The 27,074-nt window shown below is 44.3% G+C and overlaps 1 protein-coding gene across 1 annotated transcript; it reads left to right on the top strand.

Moving 5' to 3' along the window:
* On the top strand, positions 1 to 27,031 carry LOC135515925 (plexin-C1-like). The gene is made up of 30 exons (XM_064939793.1): positions 1 to 1,169; positions 1,304 to 1,444; positions 2,017 to 2,151; positions 2,241 to 2,335; positions 3,776 to 4,056; positions 4,150 to 4,252; positions 4,500 to 4,587; positions 4,838 to 4,876; positions 6,611 to 6,744; positions 6,972 to 7,148; positions 7,619 to 7,721; positions 7,921 to 8,100; positions 8,222 to 8,392; positions 8,516 to 8,618; positions 8,800 to 8,901; positions 9,089 to 9,192; positions 9,329 to 9,370; positions 9,503 to 9,627; positions 9,834 to 10,032; positions 11,828 to 11,974; positions 12,802 to 12,970; positions 13,123 to 13,223; positions 14,371 to 14,443; positions 19,982 to 20,016; positions 20,098 to 20,193; positions 20,478 to 20,641; positions 22,453 to 22,600; positions 25,361 to 25,501; positions 25,583 to 25,657; positions 26,171 to 27,031. The coding sequence occupies exons 1-30, from the start codon at positions 204 to 206 to the stop codon at positions 26,273 to 26,275; spliced, it is 4,542 nt and encodes a 1,513-aa protein (XP_064795865.1). The 5' UTR covers positions 1 to 203; the 3' UTR covers positions 26,276 to 27,031.
* The last annotated feature ends 43 nt before the right edge of the window (positions 27,032 to 27,074 follow it).

Below are 27,074 nucleotides of genomic sequence, written 5' to 3'. Positions count from 1 at the left end.
AGAGAGTTAAACACGGAAATCTGAGTCTCAATACATAACCGCCTCTACTAAATTGAAAGACCTAAAGTTAACACATCGTTGCAGCATCCATCCACTGTGCGCTTTTACGCAATCCCTTTTATTGGCCTTCGGCACAGTAGGACAGTGGCATCAGAGGCGCAGAACGGAGTTTACCATGCACTCTCTCAGGCTTGACTGACTACATGATATACGAGATGAAGGCTGTTTTTTGGGGGGTTCTCATCGCCTGTGTGGACTGGGGTTGGGGCCAGGAGAATCTCACATTTGATGGAGACGTCCGCGACTTTGCCATTAGTGACCGCTCCGTATACGTCGTTACGGATGACCGCCTCTACCAGCTGAACCATGATTTTACCAAAGTTATAAAGAGGGATACTCCGAATGTAGTTTATCCTAACAAAGAAGTACCCCCTTCCGACGAAACGTATCAATTTAAGGTAAACATTTTACTGCCATTCATCAAAAATAAGACCTTGATCACCTGTGGAACCACAAAATGCGGTTACTGTGAAATATTGGATCTCAACGAAATCTCGAAATCTGTGCATTCGGAGAATATTGAAGTGGGTTCATTGGACCCTGGAGATTCAACCATTGGCTTTATTGTTGATGTCGGGACGAACTCCTACATTATGACTGGAAAGCTGCAGAGCCGTGTGCGTAAAGCGTGTGCGAATTCAGATCAGTTGCTTGGCCTACGGAATACACTAGATGGACAGCGTGGGGGAATCTTTTCTGAAGCAGATGAGAGTACGACTCCGTATATTGACGCCAGACAAAAGGAGAAGTTTCAGTTTGTGGACGGCTTTCAGAGTAATTCACACATCTACGTGTTCTCGAACGTTCCCCAAGGGCGTCAAGTTCGAGTTATTTTGTTCAAGAGCGAGAACAGTAAAACAACTACTTTGAGGTCCTTCCAAGGTGCGACACTCAAATGCTGTGGAAACACGGAGCGGCGGGAGCTCCTGTCTTCCTCTGTGATTCAAGGTTCTGGTGGGCTCCATGGGCAGGTGCTCTGGGCAGGTGTGTTCACAGCTGGTAACACAAGCGACCCCATCAACACCGTGCTGGCCATCTATAACATCAGCTCTACAGGGCCTCAACTCAAATACAATGACCCAGACTTCTGCTATAATGGCTGTGCAGAGGTTGGTGAGATGATGATGCTTTTATGAATGGTTTATAACCAACACCATAGCAAAGACGCTATCATTATCGTTACCCTAATGTCTTAGCAAATGTGTTGAGATTGTCTTTAACACTGATATGTATGCTGTTCCAGGCATTGCCAACGAGTACCACCCAGGACCTGCATCCAGAGGCGGTGGTGTTTAAATACAGCTCCATGACATCAGTGTTGGCAGTGAGACACAACTCCTGGCTGGTGTTCTTCATTGGGACAGGAGACGGACAACTCATCAAGGTCTGTGGAACACAGTTATGAGAACTCAACACACACACACACACACACACACACACACACACACACACACACACACACACACACACACACACACACACTGGCCTCATAACACCCTTCTCGTGTCCTTATTTCTCCCTTGAACACACAGATACTCATACAACAGAATAACAGCATTCCCCCCCCCCCCCCCGAGGTCTAAATTCACCTGGAGAAACCCCACAGTAACTTTATTAGGCACAATAGTCTCCTTTATGCAGTGTTGTCCCTGGAAAGCTTTAATAATCCAGCCAAATCCCCTGCATGTTTCTAACAGAAATATCACCTCCATGCAGTACACTCTAACAAACCAGACAGGGGTTTGGTCACCACTACACATCAGTGATTGTTAATCTATCATGTATCATCATCACCAAATTCATACTCTTGACAGAGAGAATGTGTGCGGTCAACTGATATTTACAGCTGCAGTATAGGGGATTTCCGAGGGCAATGTTATGTATTGTGGTTTGTTAGTGTTATGTGTCAATCTACAGAGAGATGTTATTAAAGTGTCACTCTCTGTCCCATGTCAGCTTGCTGTAGACAAGGCCTACAAACCTGCCTGTCCCAGAGTGCTCTACAATTCAGATGACGACCGCCGTGTGTTTCCCAAGATGCACCTGGATCCAGTGGACCGCAAACATGTGTACATGGCACTGAGGAACCAGGTAAGTTCTACTGTACACAGAGATAAATATTAAACAGTACAAGCATTCTGAAATAGGACCCAGGACATAATATTGTGTGTTTGTTGTAGATGGTACGTGTGCCTGTGGCTCAGTGCAGTGAACACAAGAGTCTGAAGGACTGTTGGTCTGCTCAGGACCCCTTCTGTGGCTGGTGTGAGTCAAGGTCAGTCACAAGAACCACAACTACACACTTCTACAATTTACGCTATATAGAGATTTCTTAATTATGTCACATTTTCTTTTCTAAAATTTACTTTTTAATTCTTGTTGTGAAGATCAACAGTGGCAGTCATTTCAATGTAATTCAATGAGGACAGTTGGTTTGTCTGTGTTAATGACATTCCTCGGCCCAGGTTTTTTAATATCATATGATCTTGATTTTTACAAATTCAGAGTGGTAGAACAAAGGGCATTTCCTCTATCACCCAGAGCTTCATAAAATAAACGTGGCGCTATAGATGAAATGTCCTGTGAATATACACTGCCGTTCAAAAGTTTGGGGTCACTTAGAAATGTCCTTGTTTTTGAAAGAAAAGCCATTTTTTTGTCCATTAAAATAACATCAAATTGATCAGAAATACAGTGTAGACATTGTTAATGTTGTAAATGACTAATGTAGCTGGAAACGGCAGATTTTTTTATGGAATATCTACATAGGCGTACAGAGGTCCATTATTAGCAACCATCCCTCCTGTGTTCCAATGGCACGTTGTGTTAGCTAATCCATGTTCATCATTTTAAAAGGCTAATTGATTAGAAAACCCTTTTGCAATTATGTTAGCACAGCTGAAAACTGTTGTTCTGATTAAAGAAGCAAAAAAACTGGCCTTCTTTAGACTAGTTGAGTATCTGGAGCTACAGCATTTGTGGGTTCGATTACAGGCTCAAGATGGCCAGAAACAAAGACCTTTCTTCTGAAACTCATCAGTCTATTCTTGTTCTGAGAAATGAAGGCTATTCCATGTGAGAAATTGACAAGAAACTGAAGATCTCGTACAACGCTGTGTACTACTCACTTCACAGGACAGCGCAAACTGGCCCTAACCAGAATAGAAAGAGGAGTGGGAGGCCCCGGTGCACAACTGAGCAAGAGGACAAGTACATTAGTGTCTAGTTTGAGAAATAGGTGCCTCACAAGTTCTCAACTGGCAGCTTCATTAAATAGTACCCGCAAAACACCAGTCTCAACGTCAACAGTGAAGAGGTGACTCCGGGATGCTGGCCATCTAGGCAGAGTTCCTCTGTCCAGTGTATGTGTTCTTTTGCCCATCTTAATCTTTATTTTTTATTGGCCAGTCTGAGATATGGCTTTTTCTTTGCAACTCTGCCTTGAAGGCCAGCATCCCGGAGTCACCTCTTCACTGTTGGTGTTCAGACTGGTGGTTTTTGTTTTAAAAAACAGACGTTTCCAGCTACAATAATCATTTACGACATTAACAATGTCTACACTGTATTTCTGATCAATTTGATGTTATTTTAATGGAACAAAAAATTGCTTTTCTTTAAAAACAACATTACATTTCTAAATGACTCCAAACTTGTCCTGTTTATCTGTGTCACCCTAAACCTGCTCAGCCTGACCCCTCTATGTGATGTGATCTAGATGTTCGTTTCAGGGTGACTGCCTTCAACCTTCAGCCTGGATCTCCATCTCTGAGGACTCCCAACAACAGAACATGGTCTCTTACCAGGTGGAGAAGAGCAGCAGTGGAGAGAGGATCACACTCACTGTCAAGGTCCACCTGAATGTGAATGAGACAGGAAGTCTCACCTTCACCTGTAACTTTTTCAATAGAAGAGGTAATCTGTGTGACAGGACAAGCCCCGCTCCAGCTTTTCCGCAATGCTCCTGCCTGTTCTCCAGCGACCAGCTTCCTGCTGAAGGTAACCTTTCACCTTCTAACTCTCCTGTAGATTTCCCATTGACAAAATGGAGCATCTTGCTTAGAGATTGTTTCCCTGTGTTCTCCCACATAGGTTTGAATGTCACAGTGAAGATAAGAGTGGGGAAGCAGAATCTTGCTGAGAAACTGATGCTCACAAACTGTTCAGACATCACTGGACCACCTACCTCTGCCCTGTCAGTCAGAAATCCCAGATTTGTCATGCTACGCCTCAGCACCTTGATATAGCTATGTTTCAACCTACTTGTTTAGACCTACTTAAATATTTACTCTAAATACATCTTTTAAATGATATGTTGAGCAGATTGTGTTACACACTTGTTATAGATTTGTTAGTCCACATTTTGCTTGAGTAACAGATGGTACACATGTTTATGATTAAACTCAGTGTAGTATTCTTATTCCTATCTCTGTGTCTCTCAGGTGTTCTCAGTGCATGACAGCTGGATGTAGCTGGATTAATGATGTCTGCTCCTGGACAACCAGGTCTGCTAACTCAGACCCCATACAGGTATCTCTCTCTCTCTCTCTCACACACACACACACACACACACACACACACACACACACACACACACACACACACACACACACACACACACACACACACACACACACACACACACACACACACACACACACACACACACACACACACACACACACACACACACTATCTTTGAGGGTGTTCATCTCGCAACTTCTTCACCATGTGTGTTCCTGTATCTTGTTCATCAATCCTCTCCCACCTCCTTCCCCAGGATGTGTGCAGACTCAGCCAGTCAGGTTTGAACTACTCTGTAAGTCCATCCTGCTGATCACAGCCTTTTCCTCTTCATCAGCATCTCTCAGTGGATCTTATGTCCCTTATAGGGAAGTTTGATCTCAGAACAGGGAACTAAGTTTGTATGTATGTGGGGGGTTTTGTGCGCAAGTGTGCGTGTGTGTCTGCATGTGACACAGAGTGGACTTGGAAGTGGTCTGAGATTTTCACGGTGACATTGCCGGCACAGTCATTTCATGCAAAGTACCTATCAAATAGCTTAGGACATCTGTTATGTGACAAGGACAAAGCTTTCTTGTATATGGTCACTACAACCTATACACTACCAAAACAAATATGTGTTCACACGTGTGTCGTAAGCTACTTACTGTACATACATACATACATACATACATACATACATACATACATACATACATACATACATACATACATACATACATACATACATACATACGTACAGTAACTTATTTCAACATCTAAAACAGTGTTAACATCTGAAATTTAATAACCCCGAAAGATTCATTATAGTGTCTGTATGTGAGATGTTTTAATGGGATTACTTTGTTATCATGCTCCTCACCTGAATTAGATGTGATGAATATAGCTGTGTGTGTTTGGTGGTGAAGGAAGTGTTTGTTCCTTATAGGGTTTGGTGTTTGCAAAGTGTCATAAAGTTCCTTTGGCCTTATCAAACCTCACTCTCTCACACTCGCTCTCGAAAGCTAAGATTGAGGGCAAAATGAAGACACTCAAATGGATGTCTACCAATGCCAAGATACTATATTCAGTTAGACAGAGCAATATTCATAGATCTGGGCATCTTTTGTAGATTTGCATCCTACATTTAGATCACCTGTAAAATAGAGATTTTATCTCAACCAGACGAATCAAAAAGGTTATATATATATATAGTAAGAAAATGTTTGTGAATAGAGCCTTTGTCTCTGAGTTAAGTCATCATACCTCTTGCAGTGGGGATCATGGATCACATGACTTTGCCTCGGGGCAGTAGTAGTAGATTTCAAACCATCCATCATAATTACATACAGTGAACTCCAAAGTATTGGGACAGTGACACATTTTTTGTTGTTTTGGCTCTGCACTTTGGATTTAAAATGATACAATGACTATGAAGTTAAAGTGCAGACTATCAGCTTTAATTTGAGGGTATTTTCATCCATATCGGGTGAACCATTTAGAAACTACAGCACTTTTTGTACATAGTCCCACCATTTTAGGGGACCAAAAGTATTGGGACAAATTCACTTACCTGTATGTGTATTAAAGTTGTCAAACGTTTAGTATTTTGGTCCCATATTTTCTGTTTGTTTTGGTTGTTTCAGACAGTTTTTGGGCCCAATTGAAATTAATCGTAAATAATGTATTGTGTAATTTCGGAGTCACTTTTATTGTAAATAGGAATAGAATGTTTCTAAACACTTCTACTTTAATGTGGATTCTACTATGATTACAGATAATACTGAATGAATCGGGAAAAATGATGAGTGAGAAAGTTACAGATGCACAAATATCATACCCCCAAGACATGCTAACCTCTCACCATTACAATAAAAGGGGAGGTTAAGCATTTTTGGGGGGTATGATATTTATGCCTCTAACTTTGTCACTCATCATTAATTACCAAAACTAAAGACCAAGCCTACAGCCACAAACACATATTTAGTTTATATTTAGTCTTTATCAGAAATATTGTCTGTGTCTGTCTCTGTGTCTGTTTGTTTGTTAGGAGCCAGTGATCTTTTCCATAGAGCCCAGTGTTCTGTCCTTCCATGGGAGAAACCATGCCTTGATGAATGGAGAGAACCTGGATCATGTGACCAAGGTTCGCACCCAATGGCACATGAACTGCTGTCTCAAGGAGTGAGTCAAAGTGGACAATCGGTTGAATATGATTTGTTTTCTAATCATGCAAACATAATTTTTTGAGATACATAAAACGTGGATTATTTAAATCAATGCTTTTAAACAATGATTTAGATGGGGGTTTTTCACTGGTGATCAATTCATTCATGAAAACCCAATAACTTACCACTGTGTTTTTGTAAAGTGTGTATCTAACCTGTGTAGTGTGTGTATCACATGGTCAGGTCTCCAGTGTGGAACCACACTGGGTCCAGTCTGACGTTCCACATCCCCAGTGGAGACAAAGGTTCTGTCAGTGTGTGTGCCGTGCTGCCAGACGGTCGCTGTCTTGGCAAGGCCACTGTCACCTATGGGTCCTCACCGTCCTGCACTGGGCTAACACCAAGCACTACCTGGGCTAGGTAAAAACACACACAAACACACCCACATGGGTACGCACATATGATCAGAATTGTTATATATATACACACACACACACACACAAGCTATACAGAGGTTAAGAAACATTCCTGTGACTCGTTTCCACATATGGCTACTGGCCATTATGTTGTCTGATGGGGAAAGAAAGTGGGCCGCTTCCCAGAAGTTGCTTCATGCAACAGTGTTATGTTTCATTTCCCTCTTTCTCTCAGCTGCTCAGCACTGGCTTCCCTTTTTGCTTTTGGTAGCTCTCTAAAGCAGATTCTTCATGCTTGGTTAGCTAGTTTTACTTAATTTATTCTGTCAAATGCTTTGTTTTGTGTTACAACTTTTTTTTCTTTCTCTGGCTTATTTAAATAATGCTGATGGGACATGACTACTATTCCCATCAGCACGCTAGGCGTGACCAACAACCCTCCTCTGATTGGTTGATTTTGTATGTGTCCTGCAGTGGGAAGAGGAAAATCAAGGTCCAAGGGTCCCATCTGAAGTTTGTGGAGGGGGTTGTTCATGACCACGCCCCTCAGACCATCCAAACCAAATACAGCTCTGGGGTAGGCATCTTAACAGACTGGTTTAATTGATTTCTTGACTAAGCGTCATGTCTTTACCCACTCACCTAACCAGTCAGCAACCTAACATGAACCTAATATACACACACCTCACCAAACTTTCACCTTCACACAACACAGAAATCAGTCATGGGGGCCTCAGTATCTGAGGTAGTCTAATTCATGTTGTTGGTGTTTTTAGACTCTGTGGTACCACACACCTCCCTTTGAACACATTAACCAGCCAGTCACCTCCACTGTGTCTCTGAGAGTGGCCAATCAGACACTGGCCTGCTCATCACAGCTCACCTACCATCCCGACCCAGAATTCACCAGCTACACCGCAATCAAGACAGGAAATGACGTGCGTGTCACCATTGAGGTATACACACATGCACATGCATGGAGGCATGGATACACACACATGTGTATTTTGGTAGCACACTCCCTCTCTCTTTCTCATTCATTCATACACACACATTCCATTTCTATTTTTATTTCAGAAAAGGGCTGACAAGTTGAACATCACCACAGAAGAGATCTTAGTGTTTGGTGTTCAGGAGGAGAACCAGGATGTAGAGTGTGTCATGGACACCATCGAGACGAGCAACGAGACTGACTCTGTCATCTGTGAGATAAAGAACACTCCCAACTTTAACATCAATTCACTGAGGGTAAACCTCTTATTCAGATAAATCCAAAAAGGCTGTTAATTGCTCTTGGAAACTCCGAATCAGAACTGTCCTTGGAAATAGTATTTTACAGTCAACATGCATCATGATGTGCTTGTTTTTCAGATAAGAGTTGGAAACTTCACCAAAATACTTTTGCCAAAACAAGCTGCACCTTCACTGCTAATCATCCTTGTGCTTATACCCATCATCATTGTGGTCATTGTGGGTAAGTATTCACCTTCATCAACTTGACTCAGTGTCTCACGACAGACTGTAAATATCCAATCAAGTAGCTGGCACACAAGATTTGGTTCTGGGTTCTAAAATGAGGTCTGACCTGGTTTGGTTGAATAGGTTTAGGTATGGTGGTGTGTGTGTGAATAAATCTCTTGTCCTGTCCTGATCAGGTGCGGTGTTGTATTCCTACAATAAACAGAGGAAAATGGCGGCACAAATGAACAAGCAGCTGGATCAGCTGGAGTGTGACATCAGAAATGACATCAGACAAGGTCAGTCGTCGTGGACACACCGACCTTGATTTATTTTCTTAAATCACACACAGACAGGCAAACACACACTCATACTCATCGATGCACCAAGGCCCATGACTACCACCCACATGCAATTCACACATAGGGTTCATACGGTATAGTTACACCAAAAATAAACACCTTTACTTACACTTCTGTTCTCTAGGATTTGTGGATATGCAGACGGAAAAGTGTGAATTAATTGAGAACGTTGGAGCCATCCCTTTCTTGGACTACAAGCACTTTGCTTCCAGGATCTTCTTCCCTGACGTACGTAGGAGCAGAGCACAGAACAGAGTCAATGCAGTATACCTAATACAGTCTGCTTTAAGATAAAACATGTTGTATTAAATGGACAGATAGGTTGTGTTTTAATGTTCATAGTTTGTCCTATTGTTTCTATTAGGGTGGACCTGTGATGACCTCCTGTATCAAAGACATTGGCCAGGTGAGATTTGATTTGAACCGTGTGTGAAATCTGCTCGTCTGATTGAAAATAACGTGACTTTATCAATGACTGGAAGGGAAACGGAGGACGTAATAGATTTCCATAAGTGGCTAACATCTGTCCTGTGGTCAGGACGCGGTGAAGGTGCAGCCAGACGAGAGCTGTCAGGCCCTGTCCAGACTGATCCGGGATCAGGTGTTCCTCACCTCCTTCGTCCACGTTCTGGAGGAGCAGAAGAACTTCAACGTCAAGGAGAAGTGAGTCAGTAAGGACAGGACACAATTTAGGCCAAGTGTCACTTAGCTGGTTTGGGTATAGGATATACGACAGATAAGGTTAATGTACTGTATATAGTACAGTAGAAATGGTTTAGGTGTCATTTAAGTCATTATGGATGAGCAGGTTGGCGTCTAGAGCAGGTAATAGAGATGTCATAAGTCTGAGGTATGTTGTGTCCTACAAGGTGTGCGGTGGCCTCCCTGCTGACCGTGTCCCTCCACGGTGACCTGCCCTACCTGACCCAGGTGATGGAGGAACTACTCAGGGCTCTGATGGAGAAGCCCAGTAACTCCCAGCCCAAACTCATGCTGCGACGCACCGAGTCCATCGTAGAGAAGCTGCTCACCAACTGGATGTCCATCTGTCTCTACGGCTTCCTCAGGGTCAGTCTGTCTGTCTCTACGGCTTCCTCAGATTCAGTCCGTCTGCCTCTACGGCTTCCTCAGGGTCAGTCTGTCTGTCTCTACGGCTTCCTTAGGGTCAGTCCGTCTGCCTCTACGGCTTCCTCAGGGTCAGTCTGTCTGTCTCTACGGCTTCCTCAGGGTCAGTCTGTCTGTCTCTACGGCTTCCTCAGGGTCAGTCTGTCTGTCTCTACGGCTTCCTCAGGGTCAGTCCGTCTGTCTCTACGGCTTCCTCAGGGTCAGTCCGTCTGTCTCTACGGCTTCCTCAGGTTCAGTCCGTCTGACTCTACGGCTTCCTTAGGGTCAGTCTGTCTGTCTCTACGGCTTCCTCAGGGTCAGTCCGTCTGTCTCTACGGCTTCCTCAGGGTCAGTCCGTCTGTCTCTACGGCTTCCTCAGGGTCAGTCTGTCTGTCTCTACGGCTTCCTCAGGGTCAGTCCGTCTGCCTCTACGGCTTCCTCAGGGTCAGTCCGTCTGTCTCTACGGCTTCCTCAGGGTCAGTCCGTCTGTCTCTACGGCTTCCTCAGGTTCAGTCCGTCTGTCTCTACGGCTTCCTCAGGGTCAGTCCGTCTGTCTCTACGGCTTCCTCAGGGTCAGTCCGTCTGTCTCTACGGCTTCCTCAGGTTCAGTCCGTCTGACTCTACGGCTTCCTTAGGGTCAGTCTGTCTGTCTCTACGGCTTCCTCAGGGTCAGTCCGTCTGCCTCTACGGCTCCCTCAGGGTCAGTCCTCTGTCTCTACGGCTTCCTCAGGTTCAGTCCGTCTGTCTCTACGGCTTCCTCAGGGTCAGTCCGTCTGCCTCTACGGCTTCCTCAGGGTCAGTCCGTCTGTCTCTACGGCTTCCTCAGGGTCAGTCCGTCTGTCTCTACGGCTTCCTCAGGGTCAGTCCGTCTGTCTCTACGGCTTCCTCAGGGTCAGTCCGTCTGTCTCTACGGCTTCCTCAGGTTCAGTCCGTCTGTCTCTACGGCTTCCTCAGGGTCAGTCCGTCTGTCTCTACGGCTTCCTCAGGTTCAGTCCGTCTGTCTCTATGGCTTCCTCAGGGTCGGTCGGTCTGCCTCTACGGCTTCGTCGGGGTCGGTCGGTCTGCCTCTACGGCTTCGTCGGGGTCGGTCGGTCTGCCTCTACGGCTTCGTCAGGTTCAGTCCGTCTGTCTCTATGGCTTCCTCAGGGTCGGTCGGTCTGCCTCTACGGCTTCGTCGGGGTCGGTCGGTCTGCCTCTACGGCTTCGTCGGGGTCGGTCGGTCTGCCTCTACGGCTTCGTCGGGGTCGGTCGGTCTGCCTCTAAGGCTTCATCGGGGTCGGTCGGTCTGCCTCTACGGCTTCGTCGGGGTCGGTCGGTCTGCCTCTACGGCTTCGTCGGGGTCGGTCGGTCTGCCTCTAAGGCTTCATCGGGGTCGGTCGGTCTGCCTCTAAGGCTTCATCGGGGTCGGTCGGTCTGCCTCTAAGGCTTCATCGGGGTCGGTCGGTTTGCCTCTGCGGCTTCCCCGGGGTCCATCCGTCTATCTATATCAGTCTATATTTATTATTTTCTTGCTACTTCTATCAAAGCCTTATTCATTCATATTGTATGTATTTATTAGCCTTCATGTCATTATGGTTAGCTCACAGTACATTTTTATTTTTCTCTCACACATTTCCACGTGTGTTTGAGTGTCTATGTAAATGAGTGTCTGATTTTGTAACTTTTCATACGAGTGCATGTTAATGAGTCATACCTAATTGTAGATGTGAATACCGGTTTGTGTGTGTTTAACTGAGCTGTGTGTGTTGTGTCCCAACAGGAGAGCGTGGGCCAGCCCCTTTTCCTGCTGGTGTGTGCCCTGACCCAGCAGATGTCTAAAGGCCCAGTGGACTCAGTCACAGAAAAGGCTCTTTACACACTTAACGAAGACTGGTTACTGTGGCAGGCTCAGGACTTCAGCCCAATGGTACACACACAATGCCACACACACACACACACACACACACACACACACACACACACACACACACACACACACACACACACACACACACACACACACACACACACACACACACACACACACACACACACACGAACGCACCCTTCCTGGATCTAGGGCATAGCGAGAGAGGTAGTTGGCAGTTCCTCCTTTATGTTTTGTTTGTTACCAGAAAAGTTGTGGTTAGAGGAGCTAGTCTGTTAGAAAACATATCTCAGTATGCTGGGGCAAAAGTAGATGGGTTGAAAGTGATGTTACCCTCACAAAGATCCTCACATGCGATGTTGACTGGGGAAACTATTGCTGTTTTAGGAAGTTATTAGTAGATATGGCCTCCGCTTTGGCACATTTCTCAGTTTATCTCTCAGACTCGAAAGATGAACCCTTTTAAATTAAAGAAACGATTCTAGAAGTAAATGAATCAGAGCCAAAATGGACGCAAACTGTAGTCTTTATAAGCACAGGTTGAGCCATATGGTAATCCTGCTGAGACAGTTGCTCAGTGGTTTCTTATAACAGAGAAATGTTATCCCTATAGTGTATAAGTGTTATTTAAGTCCATCAAGTGATATACACAGACATGTGGCTTTTTAAAGCTTTAGCTAACTGTGTGGTTTTCCTGGCCCAAGTAGAAAGATAGTGGGAATGAAGGTTAGCTTCAGTGGTTAGCCACACACTGATGAATATATCTCTCATCTCACATTTAATTTTCTAACCCAAACCTCATGCAAGTAGCCTACATCATGATGTACGTGTGTCTGTCTGACCGCACCCTCCACCCTCCACCCCAGAGGCTACAGGTGCTGTTTGCTGTGGGAACAGACGGAGAGGTCAGTGAGCCTCTGGATGTCAGTGCTCTGGACTGTGACACGGTGGAGCAGGTCAAGGAGAAGATCCTCCTGGCCTTCAAGACCAAGTTTGGCTTCCCCTACAACACCCCTCTCCGACAGATGCACATCGGTCAGTTGTAGTACCTCACGTGTCCAAGACATTCGGAGAGAATGGAAGAGTGATGAGTGAATTATGACTCTAAAAGCAAATGAAACATCTTGATCGATTATACATTCTTTCAAAGGAATGACTTCTCTCTCTCTGTTTCTTGAACTCTGCAGAGTATGAGAAGGATGGAAGGTTTGTCCCACTGAAGGAGGTGGATGCCAGCTCAGGGGTTCTAGGAGAAGTGACCATGCTCAACACACTCAAGCACTACAAGGTTAGAGAACACTACAGGAAATAAACCTAATCTCACGTTCAATATTTCTCTCTACATCTCAAATCACCATCTAGGACAGAGAATATATACTGTATATATTTTTTACATGTAGTTGAAGGCCTAAACTTAAAACAATTCAGATTAAAGTTCCAATCACTGCCAGCTGTAGTATTACTCAATGGCTAATGCCTGGATTCCATCAGTACCGCTGAAGAACTGCGCGATTGGAATTTAAAGGCAACGTTCCCTTGTCTGCGGAGACTGCATTCACTTTAAACCCTGCATATGTCGGCTCAATAGGAAAATACCTTTCCATTTCAATCGTGCTATAACGCAGATCTTCCGCGATCCGGATTCAATCTAGTCCTGAGTAGTTGTAATAACTAGACGGATTGGGTTGTCAAATTGTTGCTTAATGTCACCAAACCACATGCACAAATTTGTCAGGTATCTTATAAGTAGAGGGTTTCACTAGCCTAGAACATCCTTGACATTGAATCAGAGTGTCACGGCCAATGCTGGAAAAAGACCAAGGTGCAGCGTGGTGAGCGTACATATTCCTTTTTATTAGGATGACGCCTACAAAAACAATACCCCCCCCCCCAAAAAAAAAAATCTTGAAGCTTAAGGGCTATGTGCCACAAACAACGACAACTTCCCACACAGAAAGGAGGGAAAAGCGCTACCTAAGTATGGTTCCCAATCAGAGACAACGATAGACAGATGTCCCTGATTGAGAACCATACCCGGCCAAACCATAGAAATAAAAAATCATAGAAAAACAAAAACATAGAATGCCCACCCCAAATCACACCCAGACCAAACCAAATAGAGGCATAAAAAGGCTCTCTAAGGTCAGGGCGTGACACAGAGTACTAAGTACAGTGTACTGCTCTGCTGCTCTCATTCTGCAGCCTGGTTTTTAAGGCTACTAACAAGCAGTATTAGCTCCATTCAAGGCAGCCTGGCTGGTAGGACTGAGCTGCCTGTGTCACAAGGCCAAACCAGACCACAAAGAGATTAGAACTCCTGTACTCTTTATTAGTCTCACTGTAGAACATTACTGTATATTAGGTCTACCAGCTGGTTGAGAAGCTTGTAACTCAGCAAGCATTTATCGACCTTCTAACTCAGTGTGTGTCTACAGGTACCGGATGGAGCGTCCATCAAAGTGCTCTCTAAGACCCATCCCAGTCTGAGTCCTCAGAGCAGCCTGAAAGGTAAGGGTGTCAACAGAGATTGCCATGCTACAGTACAATATGCCTCCATAGCTCCTAGAGATGTGGATCTTGTACACTTCGCCTCACACTGTATTATACAGGAAATTAGTGTGTGTGTGTGTGTGTGTGTGTGTGTGTGTGTGTGTGTGTGTGTGTGTGTGTGTGTGTGTGTGAGGGGGATGCCTAGAGTACACTACACACAGAGTACACGCGAACAGTATTCACACACACACAAACGCATGTGTGTGTGTGTGAGGGGGGGATGCCTAGAGTACACTACACACAGAGTACACACGAACAGTATTCACACACACACAAACGCATGCTCATAGTTAATTTATTTATTTTTTATTTTTTATTTCACCTTTATTTAACCAGGTAGGCTAGTTGAGAACAAGTTCTCATTTGCAACTGCGACCTGGCCAAGATAAAGCATAGCAGTGTGAACAGACAACACAGAGTTACACATTGAGTAAACAATAAACAAGTCAATAACACAGTAGAAAAAAAGGGTCTATATACATTGTGTGCAAAAGGCATGAGGAGGTAGGCAAATAATTACAATTTTGCAGATTAACACTGGAGTGATAAATGATCAGATGGTCATGTACAGGTAGAGATATTGATGTGCAAAAGAGCAGAAAAGTAAATAAATAAAAACAGTATGGAGATGAGGTAGGTATAATTGGGTGGGCTATTTACCGATAAGACTATGTACAGCTGCAGCGATCGGTTAGCTGCTCAGATAGCAGATGTTTGAAATTGGTGAGGGAGATAAAAGTCTCCAACTTCAGCGATTTCTGCAATTTGTTCCAGTCACAGGCAGCAGAAAACTGGAACGAAAGGCGGCCAAATGAGGTGTTGGCTTTAGGGATGATCAGTGAGATACACCTGCTGGAGCGCGTGCTACGGGTGGGTGTTGCCACCGTGACCAGTGAACTGAGATAAGGCGGGGCTTTACCTAGCATGGACTTGTAGATGACCTGGAGCCAGTGGGTCTGGCGACGAATATGGAGCGAGGGCCAGCCGACTAGAGCATACAAGTCGCAGTGGTGGGTGGTATAAGGTGCTTTAGTGACAAAACGGATGGCACTGTGATAAACTGCATCCAGTTTGCTGAGTAGAGTGTTGGAAGCTATTTTGTAGATGACGTCGCCGAAGTCGAGGATCGGTAGGATAGTCAGTTTTACTAGGGTAAGTTTGGCGGCATGAGTGAAGGAGGCTTTGTTGCGGAATAGAAAGACGATTCTGGGTTTGATTTTCGATTGGAGATGTTTGATATGAGTCTGGAGGGAGAGTTTACAGTCAAGCCAGACACCTAGGTACTTATAGATGTCCACATATTCAAGGTCGGAACCATCCAGGGTGGTGATACTAGTCAGGCGTGCAGGTGCAGGCAGCGAACGGTTGAAAAGCATACATTTGGTTTTACTAGCGTTTAAGAGCAGTTGGAGGCCACGGAAGGAGTGTTGTATGGCATTGAAGCTTGTTTGGAGGTTGGATAGCACAGTGTCCAAGGACGGGCCGGAAGTATATAGAATGGTGTCGTCTGCGTAGAGGTGGATCAGGGAATCGCCTGCAGCAAGAGCAACATCATTGATATATACAGAGAAAAGAGTCGGCCCGAGAATTGAAACCTGTGGCACCCCCATAGAGACTGCCAGAGGACCGGACAGCATGCCCTCCGATTTGACACACTGCACTCTGTCTGCAAAGTAGTTGGTGAACCAGGCAAGGCAGTCATCAGAGAAACCAAGGCTACTGAGTCTACCGATAAGAATATGGTGATTGACAGAGTCGAAAGCCTTGGCAAGATCGATGAAGACAGCTGCACAGTACTGTCTTTTATCGATGGCCGTTATGATATCGTTTAGCACCTTGAGCGTGGCTGAGGTGCACCCGTGACCGGCTCGGAAACCTGATTGCACAGCGGAGAAGGTACGGTGTGATTCGAGATGGTCAGTGACCTGTTTGTTGACTTGGCTTTTGAAGACCTTAGATAGGCAGGGCAGGGTGTCTCCCCCTTTGAAGAGGGGGATGACTGCGGCAGCTTTGCAATCCTTGGATCTCAGACGATATGAAAGAGAGGTTGAACAGGCTGGTAATAGGGGTTGCGACAATGGCGGCGGATAGTTTCAGAAATAGAGGGTCCAGATTGTCAAGCCCAGCTGATTTGTACGGGTCCAGGTTTTGCAGCTCTTTCAGAACATCTGCTATCTGGATTTGGGTAAAGGAGAACCTGGAGAGGCTTGGGCGAGTAGCTGCGGGGGGGGGGGGGCGGATCTGTTGGCCGAGGTTGGAGTAGCCAAGCGGAAGGCATGGCCAGCCATTGAGAAATGCTTGTTGATAATCATGGATTTATCGGTGGTGACCGTGTTACCTAGCCTCAGTGCAGTGGGCAGCCGGGAGGAGGTGCTCTTGTTCTCCATGGACTTCACAGTGTCCCAGAACTTTTTGGAGTTGGAGCTACAGGATGCAAATTTCTGCCTGAAGAAACTGGCCTTAGCTTTCCTGACTGACTGAGTGTATTGGTTCCTGACTTCCCTGAACAGTTGCATATCATGGGGACTATTCGATGCTATTGCAGTCCGCCACAGGATGTTTTTGTGCTGGTCGAGGGCAGTCAGGTCTGGAGTGAACCAAGGGCTATATCTGTTCTTAGTTCTGCATTTTTTGAACAGAGCATGCTTATCTAAAATGGTGAGGAAGTTACTTTTAATGAATAACCAGGCATCCTCAACTGACGGGATGAGGTCAATGTCCTTCCAGGATACCCGGGCCAGGTCGATTAGAAAGGCCTGCTCACAGAAGTGTTTTAGGGAGCGTTTGACTGTGATGAGGGGTGGTCGTTTGACTGCGGCTCCGTAGCGGATACAGGCAATGAGGCAGTGATCGCTGAGATCCTGGTTGAAGACGGCGGAGGTGTATTTGGAGGGCCAGTTGGTCAGGATGACGTCTATGAGGGTGCCCTTGTTTAGAGATTTAGGGTTGTATCTGGTAGGTTCCTTGATGATTTGTGTGAGATTGATGGCATCTAGCTTAGATTGTAGGACTGCCGGGGTGTTAAGCATATCCCAGTTTAGGTCACCTAACAGAACAAACTCTGAAGCTAGATGGGGGGGCGATCAATTCACAAATGGTGTCCAGGGCACAGCTGGGAGCTGAGGGAGGTCGGTAGCAGGCGGCAACAGTGAGAGACTTATTTCTGGAGAGAGTAATTTTTAAGATTAGTAGTTCGAACTGTTTGGGTATGGACCTGGAAAGTATGACATTACTTTGCAGGCTCTCTCTGCAGTAGACTGCAACTCCTCCCCCTTTGGCAGTTCTATCTTGACGAAAAATTTTATAGTTGGGTATGGAAATTTCAGAGTTTTTGGTGGCCTTCCTGAGCCAGGATTCAGACACGGCAAGGATATCAGGGTTAGCAGAGTGTGCTAAAGCAGTGAGTAAAATCAAACTTTGGGAGGAGGCTTCTGATGTTGACATGCATGAAACCAAGGCTTTTTCGATCACAGAAGTCAACAAATGAGGGTGCCTGGGAACATGCAGGACCTGGGTTTACCTCCACATCACCCGCGGAACAGAGGGGGAGTAGTATGAGGGTGCGGCTAAAGGCTATCAAAACTGGTCGCCTAGAGCGGTGGGAACAGAGAATAAAAGGGGCAGATTTCTGGGCGTGGTAGAATATATTCAGGGCATAATGCGCAGACAGGGGTATGGTGGGGTGCGGGTACAGCGGAGGTAAGCCCAGGCACTGGGTGATGATGAGAGAGGTTGCATCTCTGGACATGCTGGTTGTAATAAGTGAGGTCACCGCATGTGTGGGAGGTGGGACAAAGGGGGTGCCAGGGGTATGAGGAGTGGAACTAGGGGCTCCATTGTAAACTAAAACAATGATAACTAACCTGAACAACAGTATACAAGGCATATTGACATTTGAGAGAGACATATAGGGAAGCATACAGTAATCACAGGTGTTGAATTGGGAGAGCTAGCTAAAACAGTAGGTGAGACAACAACAGCTAATCAGCTAGCACAACAACAGCAGGTAAAATGGCGTTGCCTAGGCAGGGAGGGTCGGATTAACTACACACAGAGACAACATAAACAAGCAGAATGGAGTACCGTGATTAATGGACAGTCCAGCATACATCAGCTATGTAGCCAGGTGATCAGTGTCCAGGGGGCAGCGGTGGATGGGGCAGGGAAGCAGAAGGTGCAAAAGGTAAAGCCGCTAGCAGTGGCTAACCATGGCTAAATAGCTTGTAGCTAGTTAGCTTCTGGAGGTTCTTGAATGTGTTCTAAAAATAAAAAATAACAGCAGATTCCGTATCGCATTGGGTGAGGCAGGTTACCGGGAGGTATAATCGAATTAAAAATCGAAAAGAGATTGAAAGTAAATATGGGTCCAGTGAGTGGTTGGGCTGGCTGGGGACGCGGCGATTCAGACAGTTAGCAGGCCTGTGCTAACAAGCTAACAGTTAGTAGGCCGGGGCTAAACAAGCTAGCAGTTAGCAGACAGGGGCTGAGCAAGCTAGCAGTTAGCAGGCCGAATTAGCAAACAAGTAGATAGCAAGGGGTTGAGTCTGTTTATGCCTCTTCATGCGGTGACATCGATAGACCGGTCGTGGGTCCTGATATTGTAGCCCAGGAGTATGCTTCGGTGGTAGCACAGGAGCTCTGGCCGGGCTAGCTTCAAGCTCAGTGGATGGAAACGCTAGTCAGGAGTAATCATCCGGGGTTGCGGTTAGCTAGTTAGCTAGTTGTGAAGATCCAGATGAGAATGTTACGTTTGCGGTGGGAATCCGGGGATAAAAATAAAAATACAAATAATAGGTCCGTTATGCTCTGGTTAGAGTCGCGTTGTTCGAACTGGCGAGAGCTTTCCGAGCTAAAGGTTAGCTGAAGACCGCTTGCAATGATTTGCTGACTGATAGCTGGTAGTTAGCTGGCTAGCTTCAGTTGAGGGGTTCCGGATCCAAAGTAAATATATATACTTTAGAAAAAAAAGCAGATCCACGCTACATTGGGTGAGGCGGGTTGCAGGAGAGTATTTAGATGTTGAGGTTGCTCATCACACTACCACACACGTGGACACAGCGTAACTTTTGCGATTCGCTTTGTCAAAGTCCATCTTTTATTTATTGTATTTGTTTATTGAAACTTTTATTTCGTCAGGGTGGAGTCCCATTGAGACCAAGGTCTCTTTTACAAGGGAGCCCTGGTGCAAACAATTACTCAATCAAGGCAGCATGGGCCCAAAAGAAATACACCAAGAAACACACAAAGAAAAAACAATAATCAACAAAACAAACATTCCTCAGTAAAGTTGAGTTTAAAGTAGACATGTTTTGCTCCACATTTACCCTCCCCATCTTTCTAATGTTGTTATATGGCAGATGTGACACACAAGTGAGATGCAAAACCACTTAACTGTTTCAGGTTATATAAAACACGAACAGAAACCAGGAAGCTATTTAGCACAATTGTCTGCTATTTAGTCATCCATAGTGACCTGTTGTTGTGTATTTGTCACAGACGATCAGAACTACTCCACAAAGTACTTCCATCTGGTAAGTGCCAACATGACCTCTGAATTTGATGTCACTGTTTTGCGTTTGATATGATTGATTAATGGTGCTCTTTGACCCCAGATTGATCCTGACATTGACCAGGACCAAAAGAAGAACCCGGAGAGGAAGAAGCTGAAACTGAAGGAAGTGTACCTCACCAAGCTGCTCTCCACCAAGGCAAAACTCACTGTTAACTTACATCCTGACCTGTCAAACCAACCCCTTTCAACCTGCCACTCTGATAAATGGTTAACTGAAAGATGGAAATCTAGATTCTTCAGTTATGTGAGATCCAGCATATAAAGTGACTGCAACAGTTCCCTTTTCTCATTTCCCTTATGAACATTGCTTTAAAAAAAACATAGGTAGGTACTAAAGTGGCTTGCTTGGAGCTGTCAGTGCGGTTTCAGTGTAAGGGACATTATATATGACCATATGCCCTCCACTTCCTCCTTTCTCAGGTGGCTGTGCATTCGTTTGTGGAAAACCTGTTCAGAACGATCTGGGGAACCCCTAACCTCAAAACCCCGCCTGCCATCAAGTACTTCTTTGACTTCCTGGACGCCCAGGGAGAGAGCAAGAGGATCAGTGACCAGGATGTACTACACATCTGGAAAACCAACAGGTATGTGTTCATCTGGGTCATATGGATGTGTCACTGCAACCTTAAAGGTCATCAATGATGTCACCATTGCTCTTGATTCGAAGCAATGTTCTGATGCTATTAGGCTTTTGATACGGTAGACAATTCCATTCTTATGGGCCGCTAATGAGTATTGGTGTCTCTGAGGGGTCTTTGGCCTGATTTGCTAACTTCCTCTCTCTCAAAGAGTGCAGAGTATAAAGTCAGAAAATATTCTGTCTTAGCCACTGCCTGTCACCAAGGGAGTACCCCAAGGCTCAATCCTAGGCCCCACGCTCTTCTCAATTTACATCAACAACATAGCTCAGGCAGTAGGAAGCTCTCTCATCCATTTATATGCAGATGATACAGTCTTAAACTCAGCTGGCCCCTCCCTGTATTTAGTGTTAAATGCTCTACAACAAAGCTTTCTTAGTGTCTGACAAGCTTTCTCTACCCTTAACCTTGTTCTTAACACCTCCAAAACAAAGGTCATGTGGTTTGGTAAGAATTATACCCCTCTTCCCACAGGTGAAGCTTGAGGTAGTCACCTCATAGAAGTACTTGGGAGTATGGCTAGATGGTACACTGTCCTTCTCTCAGCACATATCAAAGCTGCAGGCTGAAGTTAAATCTAGACCTGGTTTTCTCTATTGTAATCGCTCCTCTTTCACCCCAGCTGCCAAACTAACCCTGATTCAGATGACCATCCTATCCATTCTAGATTATGAATACATCATTTATAGATCGGCAGGTAAGGGTGGTCTTGAGCAGCTAGATGTTCCCTACCGTTCAGCCATCAGATTTGCCACCAATGCTCCTTTATAGGACACATTTCTGCACTCTATACTCCTCTGTAAACTGGTCATCTCTGTATAGCCGTCGCTAGACCCACTGGTTGATGCTTATTTATAAAACCCTCTTAGGCCTCACTCCCCCCTATCTGAGATATCTACTGCAGCCCTCATCCTCCACATAAAACACCCGTTCTGCCAGTCACATTCTGTTAAAGGCCCCCAAAGCACACACATCCCTGGGTCGCTCGTCTTTTCAGTTTGCTGCAGCTAGCGAGTGGAGCGAGCTGCAACAAACACTTAAACTGGACAGTTTTATCTCAATCTCTTCATTCAAAGACTCAATCATGCACACTCTTATTGACAGCTGTGGCTGCCTTGCGTGATGTATTGTTGTCTCTACCTTCTTGCCCTTTGTGCTGTTGTCCGTGCCCAATAATGTTTGTACCATGTTTTGTGCTTCCACCATATTGTGTTGCTACCATGTTGTCCTGTTGCTACCATGCTGTGTTGTCTTATGTTGCTGCCTTGCAATGTTGTTGTCTTAGGTCTTACTTTATGTCGATTTGTGCTGTCTCTCTTGTCGTGATGTGTGTGTTGTCCTATATTTTTTATTTGTAATCCCAGCCCTCGTCCCCACAGGAGGCCTTTTGGTAGGCCGTCATTGTAAATAAGAATTGGTTCTTAACTTACTTGCCTAGTTAAATAAAGGTTTAATAAAATACAAATAACAATACTCATTAGGTCACACTGTAGCAAAACATTTTGCAATGGAAAACGAATATGAGCATTTTAAGTCGTCCCTCCATTTTTCAGTGTTTTCTTCCATTTGGTGCCTAATGAATATGACCCTGAGGGTACACCTGTTTGAGTATGTTTATAGTAGAATCCATCTTTCTTAATATCTTTCTTCATGTCCAATCAATGTGTTGTATTTACTCACTCATACTCAATCCACTACTCACTGTATTGGGATAGTGATAGAATGTTTGACTGGCCCTCTGTCCTGCTCCTTCCCAGCCTGCCCCTGCGGTTCTGGGTGAACATCCTGAAGAACCCCCAGTTTGTGTTCGACATGGAGAAGACCCCGCCTCTGGACGGCTGTCTGTCCGTCATTGCCCAGGCCTTCATGGACTCCTTCTCCCTGGCTGAGAATCAGTTGGGCAAGGTGGGGACATGACCGAGACATCGCAGAATATAATGACTAACACACCTCATCTCTTGTGCTTTTGTATATATTTCTGCAAATCTCAATATCAAATACTAGGAGACATGTAACACACAAAGGTTGGTTGTTCAAATCTCATCTCTTGTGCGTTTGTGTACGTTTCCACAAGCCTCAATGTCATTTATACGAAGAGTAGAAAAAGTTAAATTCCTGCTTTGGACCTGAGATGTTTTAGGTTCAAAGATAATTTATTGTGTTTTTGTGTACGTTTACACAAATCTCTATGTCAAATATACAAAGAGCTGGGTGAAGAATGTGAAGGAGAATGTGGTCCAATGGTTAAATCCCTGCCTAGCATCCAAGCGGTTGTAGGTTCAAGCCTAAATTCTTGTATGTTTCTGCAACTGTCAAATTTACAAAGAGAAGTGTAATAAATGTTAAGGAGTTTGTGGCTCTGGTGCAAGAATCTGGCCCCCTAAGGACAGGGATGTAGGTTTGAACCTAGGTGCCGGCTACTGGGCATGGTTGCCTACTGAGGACTCTGCTGGTCAGTGAGTCAAGGCCATTAGTGAATAGTGCTTTTCGAGGTAGTTTCGATTAGATTATCAGTTTTCAATTTCAAATATATTTAAACATGAAATGCTCTATGTGGGTTGAATGCTGTAACACAGAAAAAAACTATTATTAAAAGTCCCATGATGGAAGTGACTGCCCCTTACTGCTTAACACTTATTAACCATAGTTTATTCACAATATTTCAGTCGTTTAATACATTTGATGACTTCATTATTTCTTTCGAAGTCATCATCTCATCTCATCTCTATAGAGTTGCTGCCTATGCGGTCTGACAAAATCACTATTTTAGTAGTTCTTCAAAGTAAATAAGGCATACCTTTATGACTGCTGAATACCAACTATCAATCACTTAGATCATGTATTTTCAGGTAGCGTCTTGTCTCCAATGTTCCCTCTCATCTGATCCACTTAGATCATGTATTTTCAGGTAGAGATACCTCAAGCGTCTTGTCTCCAATGTTCCCTCTCAACTGATCCACTTAGATCCTGTATTTCCAGGTAGAAATACCTCAAGCGTCTTGTCTCCAATGTTCCCTCTCAACTGATCCACTTAGATCATGTATTTTCAGGTAGAGATACCTCAAGTGTTCCCTCTAAACTGCACAAGCTCGGCCCGCACCTCCTCCAGGCCTGCCACACAGAAGAAATGTCAGTCCGCGCAGAGACGCAAGAGATTGAACTTCACTGAGTTCACCCCATTAGTTTGCACTATATAGATCAATGTTTTTCTGTGATTGAATCAACATTATATCAGCCCCTTTTCAATGCAACGAAACAAATCTAACTTTGCAAGATTTGAGGCTGTGATTTTGTTGTAGGCAGAGCGCAACGGAGTAGAATTCTATTGGTGGGTAGCCCACTAGGGGTCTTTCAATAGAATTCTATTGGTGGGGTACCCCATTAGGGGTCTTTCAATCACCTGCTAGTGAATGAACGTGCTTTTCAGATCAGTTCAGAGCCGCTCATGTGAACATTTGTTGATATTCTTTGCTAGTTTGCGAGTTGTTACCCTAGTTATAGATAAGTATAGGTCGGCAATGTGGAGATTCCGCTTCTTACAAGAGCACAAAAATGGTGGTCTACATTTCAAGCCATCTTTGAAAAGCAAGTCAGGTAAAAAGCTTGTCTTAATTAAAGGGGCAGTGTTGTATGTTGAGACAGGCTTGAATATGCAAATAAGCCAATAGTCAGAGGGGTAGCCTACATTCTAATTCTCTGTATGGTATTAATACATGCTATTTTGCAAAGATGTTTCTTGCAACATACAACACAATACAATTTACAGTCCTCTATTCGTTCCATAGTGTTACAGACCAAATAAAAAATCATTCATGTCAAGCCCTTCATAATGTAATTTTTTTTTTTTTTTTAAATCTCATGCAATGTAGGCCTGCATTGAACACCACATATTAGGAGACTGAAGGCTATATCATAGAAATCGAAAGCTATTTCCGTGTGAAAACGTTATGGGATTTGCTCCATTGGCTTTGTTGGTCGGCCTACATTATGCTCAAGTAGCCTATTGGCTATTGTCGAACTGTAAGGATACAGCCTCAATGTTCACAAAAAAATGTGCATCGGAAGTTGCAAATAATTCTCACACCTTTCAAGTTTCCACTCACACAAGACCTAAAATTTCAGTGACCCAAAGAATTTGAGGCAACATCGCTTGTCTCTTCTCTCCCTTTCTATGTTTGCCCTACACAGACAGGCCAAGTAGAAGCACAATGGATTATGGTCAGTGTAGTTAATTACCATGGTTTTTTTTGCAGTATGTAGAATATTGGCTTGTTGGAAACTACAACTCCCTACTACATCGCACAGTTCAGGCTTGATCTGATTTATCGCTAGAGAAACTGCGCATTGAGCTCACAGAAAAAACGAACGAACAAAAATGTAATTCAAATTAACCGACGTCAATCCATAGTTGTTTAAAAAAGAAAAATACCATGTCAGTTAAACACTCAGCACGAGCATCGATAGGTATAATGCCAGAAGCTGCCTATGGATTTGACAGCTCTACCTTGAATCGAGCCCATAGATGTAAAACAAAATACAAACCACAGACTTGGTCTCATAACTTGCAGGCCTCTTAGAATACCTGGCATTGACAATGCTAGAAGCTCAAATGTAAGCACACCTATCTATATTTGACATGACTCTTCTACCCTCTCTCTGTTCCAGCATGACCCAACCAATAAACTGCTCTATGCCAAAGATATCTCCCAGTACAAGCAGGAAGTAAGGGCTTACTACAAGCAGGTCAGGGACCAGCCACCAATCAGCAGCTCTGAGTTCAAGGAGTTCCTGCATAAGGAGTCAAAGGTACCTCCCGTCTAGTGGTTGTTTTCTAATTAATTTTGATATTGTGCTTTAAGGACATGACATGTATATTTGTTTCTTTAGAAACATGAAAACGAATTCAATGAATCTGCTGCCCTCCATGAACTCTACAAATACATGCAGCGGTACTTTAATGAGGTAAACTGTCTTTTTCACTGCCACCTTTAGTAATCTTCCCTTAATTGGCATTCAGGATTTTTCCCATAACCTTCACACTTCCCCAGCACTGTCTAATCACTTCAACCAGGACTAAACATCTTGAAAAATATGTTGTTCAGGCCAACATGATATGATCACTGTGTAACTGTAAAGCTGACTGGCACAAATCCCAGGTCTTGGGAAATGAGAAATTACTGCAGTGTCAAGGCAGAGCATAGCCTATACCACTTCTCTGTGGGGTAGGGGGGGGTGGGTCAGGCTGTTTTCAGTTCTTCATTTTGTAATGATCTATGGACTGTTTTGAGCTCCACAATGGCAGCTGGCCATTCCTATGCCAAATATTTAGTTTAAATTTGCCTAGATTGTGTGGAATGATAATCCCCCATTGTGGCATATTGCTACTGGCTGAGGTCTGAAGTTTATGGACACGAGCTGGCCTTTTATTCCCCCCTGCTTGTGAAAACAATTGGGTGTGTGGTGTTTCCCTGGCAGATTAAACTGAAGCTGGATCAGAACGGCGCCCCCGTGGAGTTGAAAGAGCAACTGCAGCATGTGAAGAGCCTGTTTGACAGCCTCAAGAGCTGTTCCTGGAACTGAGCTCACTCCCTCCCCTTCGACGTGCTGAAGGCCAGAAAGCTGCTCTAAGTACCGATGCCCACCCCGCTTTGTGATTCTAAGATGGAATATGTCAGGAGACTACACAGGGATTTACAATTCAAGAAAATTAAAAAAATCAGGAGGCTTTTCAGATTACTGGGATGAACCAAATGATGGCAGGAATTAGCAAGTCACATTCCAGACAGACATTTACCCAGAAGCAGCGAATATACTCTTATTCTGAAGCTGGGACTTTTGTTTCCTCAACCAAAACTGAAAGACTAAAGAAGAGTTCAGCAGTTCTAGTGTTAATGGTTCACACAAGTAAAGCTCACAACAACAAATATGTACTCAACCTCAGTAAAGCATAAACATTTATTTGTATGAATTGCAAATACAAAAACACATACATCTTGAAATAACATTACAAAGAAATTGTATAAATGCTCTTTAGATCCATGAAACCAACCTTTTTTTTTTTTTATAAATACAAATGCCTTGGGGACTATCACGCTTTTAAAGTTTTAGAGTGATGGTCTTAGCGTAAACATTTGATACAAATCTCACAACAGTCAATTAAAACTGAGGAAGTCATTGGTTGGCCATTGAAATCATTATTTACATAGGCATCAACAGCCAAGGCATGGAAGGACTAGAGTACTGTTACTCAATAAGGAATGTAAACATTGAATCCATGTAGTTCTCTTTTCATTTGACATCTTTTGTGCCAATAAAATCAAACTGTTTTTCACAAAATATTTGAGATGTCACTGATTAAATTAGAATATTACCAAACATA

Source organism: Oncorhynchus masou, chromosome 27 (assembly GCF_036934945.1).
Source record: "Oncorhynchus masou masou isolate Uvic2021 chromosome 27, UVic_Omas_1.1, whole genome shotgun sequence".
In the NCBI taxonomy this organism is placed as follows: domain Eukaryota; kingdom Metazoa; phylum Chordata; class Actinopteri; order Salmoniformes; family Salmonidae; genus Oncorhynchus; species Oncorhynchus masou.
The sequence above is the reverse complement of the archived record's forward strand: the minus strand, read 5'-3'. Positions and strand labels throughout refer to the sequence as shown.

Coding starts and splice junctions, on each gene's coding strand:
- LOC135515925 (XM_064939793.1), top strand. CDS start 204: ATGATATACGAGATGAAGGCTGTTTTTTGGGGGGTTCTCATCGCCTGT. Junction 10,033..11,827: donor GTCTCTACGGCTTCCTCAGG/GTCAGTCTGTCT, acceptor GTGTCCCAACAG/GAGAGCGTGGGCCAGCCCCT. Junction 25,658..26,170: donor TGCAGCGGTACTTTAATGAG/GTAAACTGTCTT, acceptor TTTCCCTGGCAG/ATTAAACTGAAGCTGGATCA.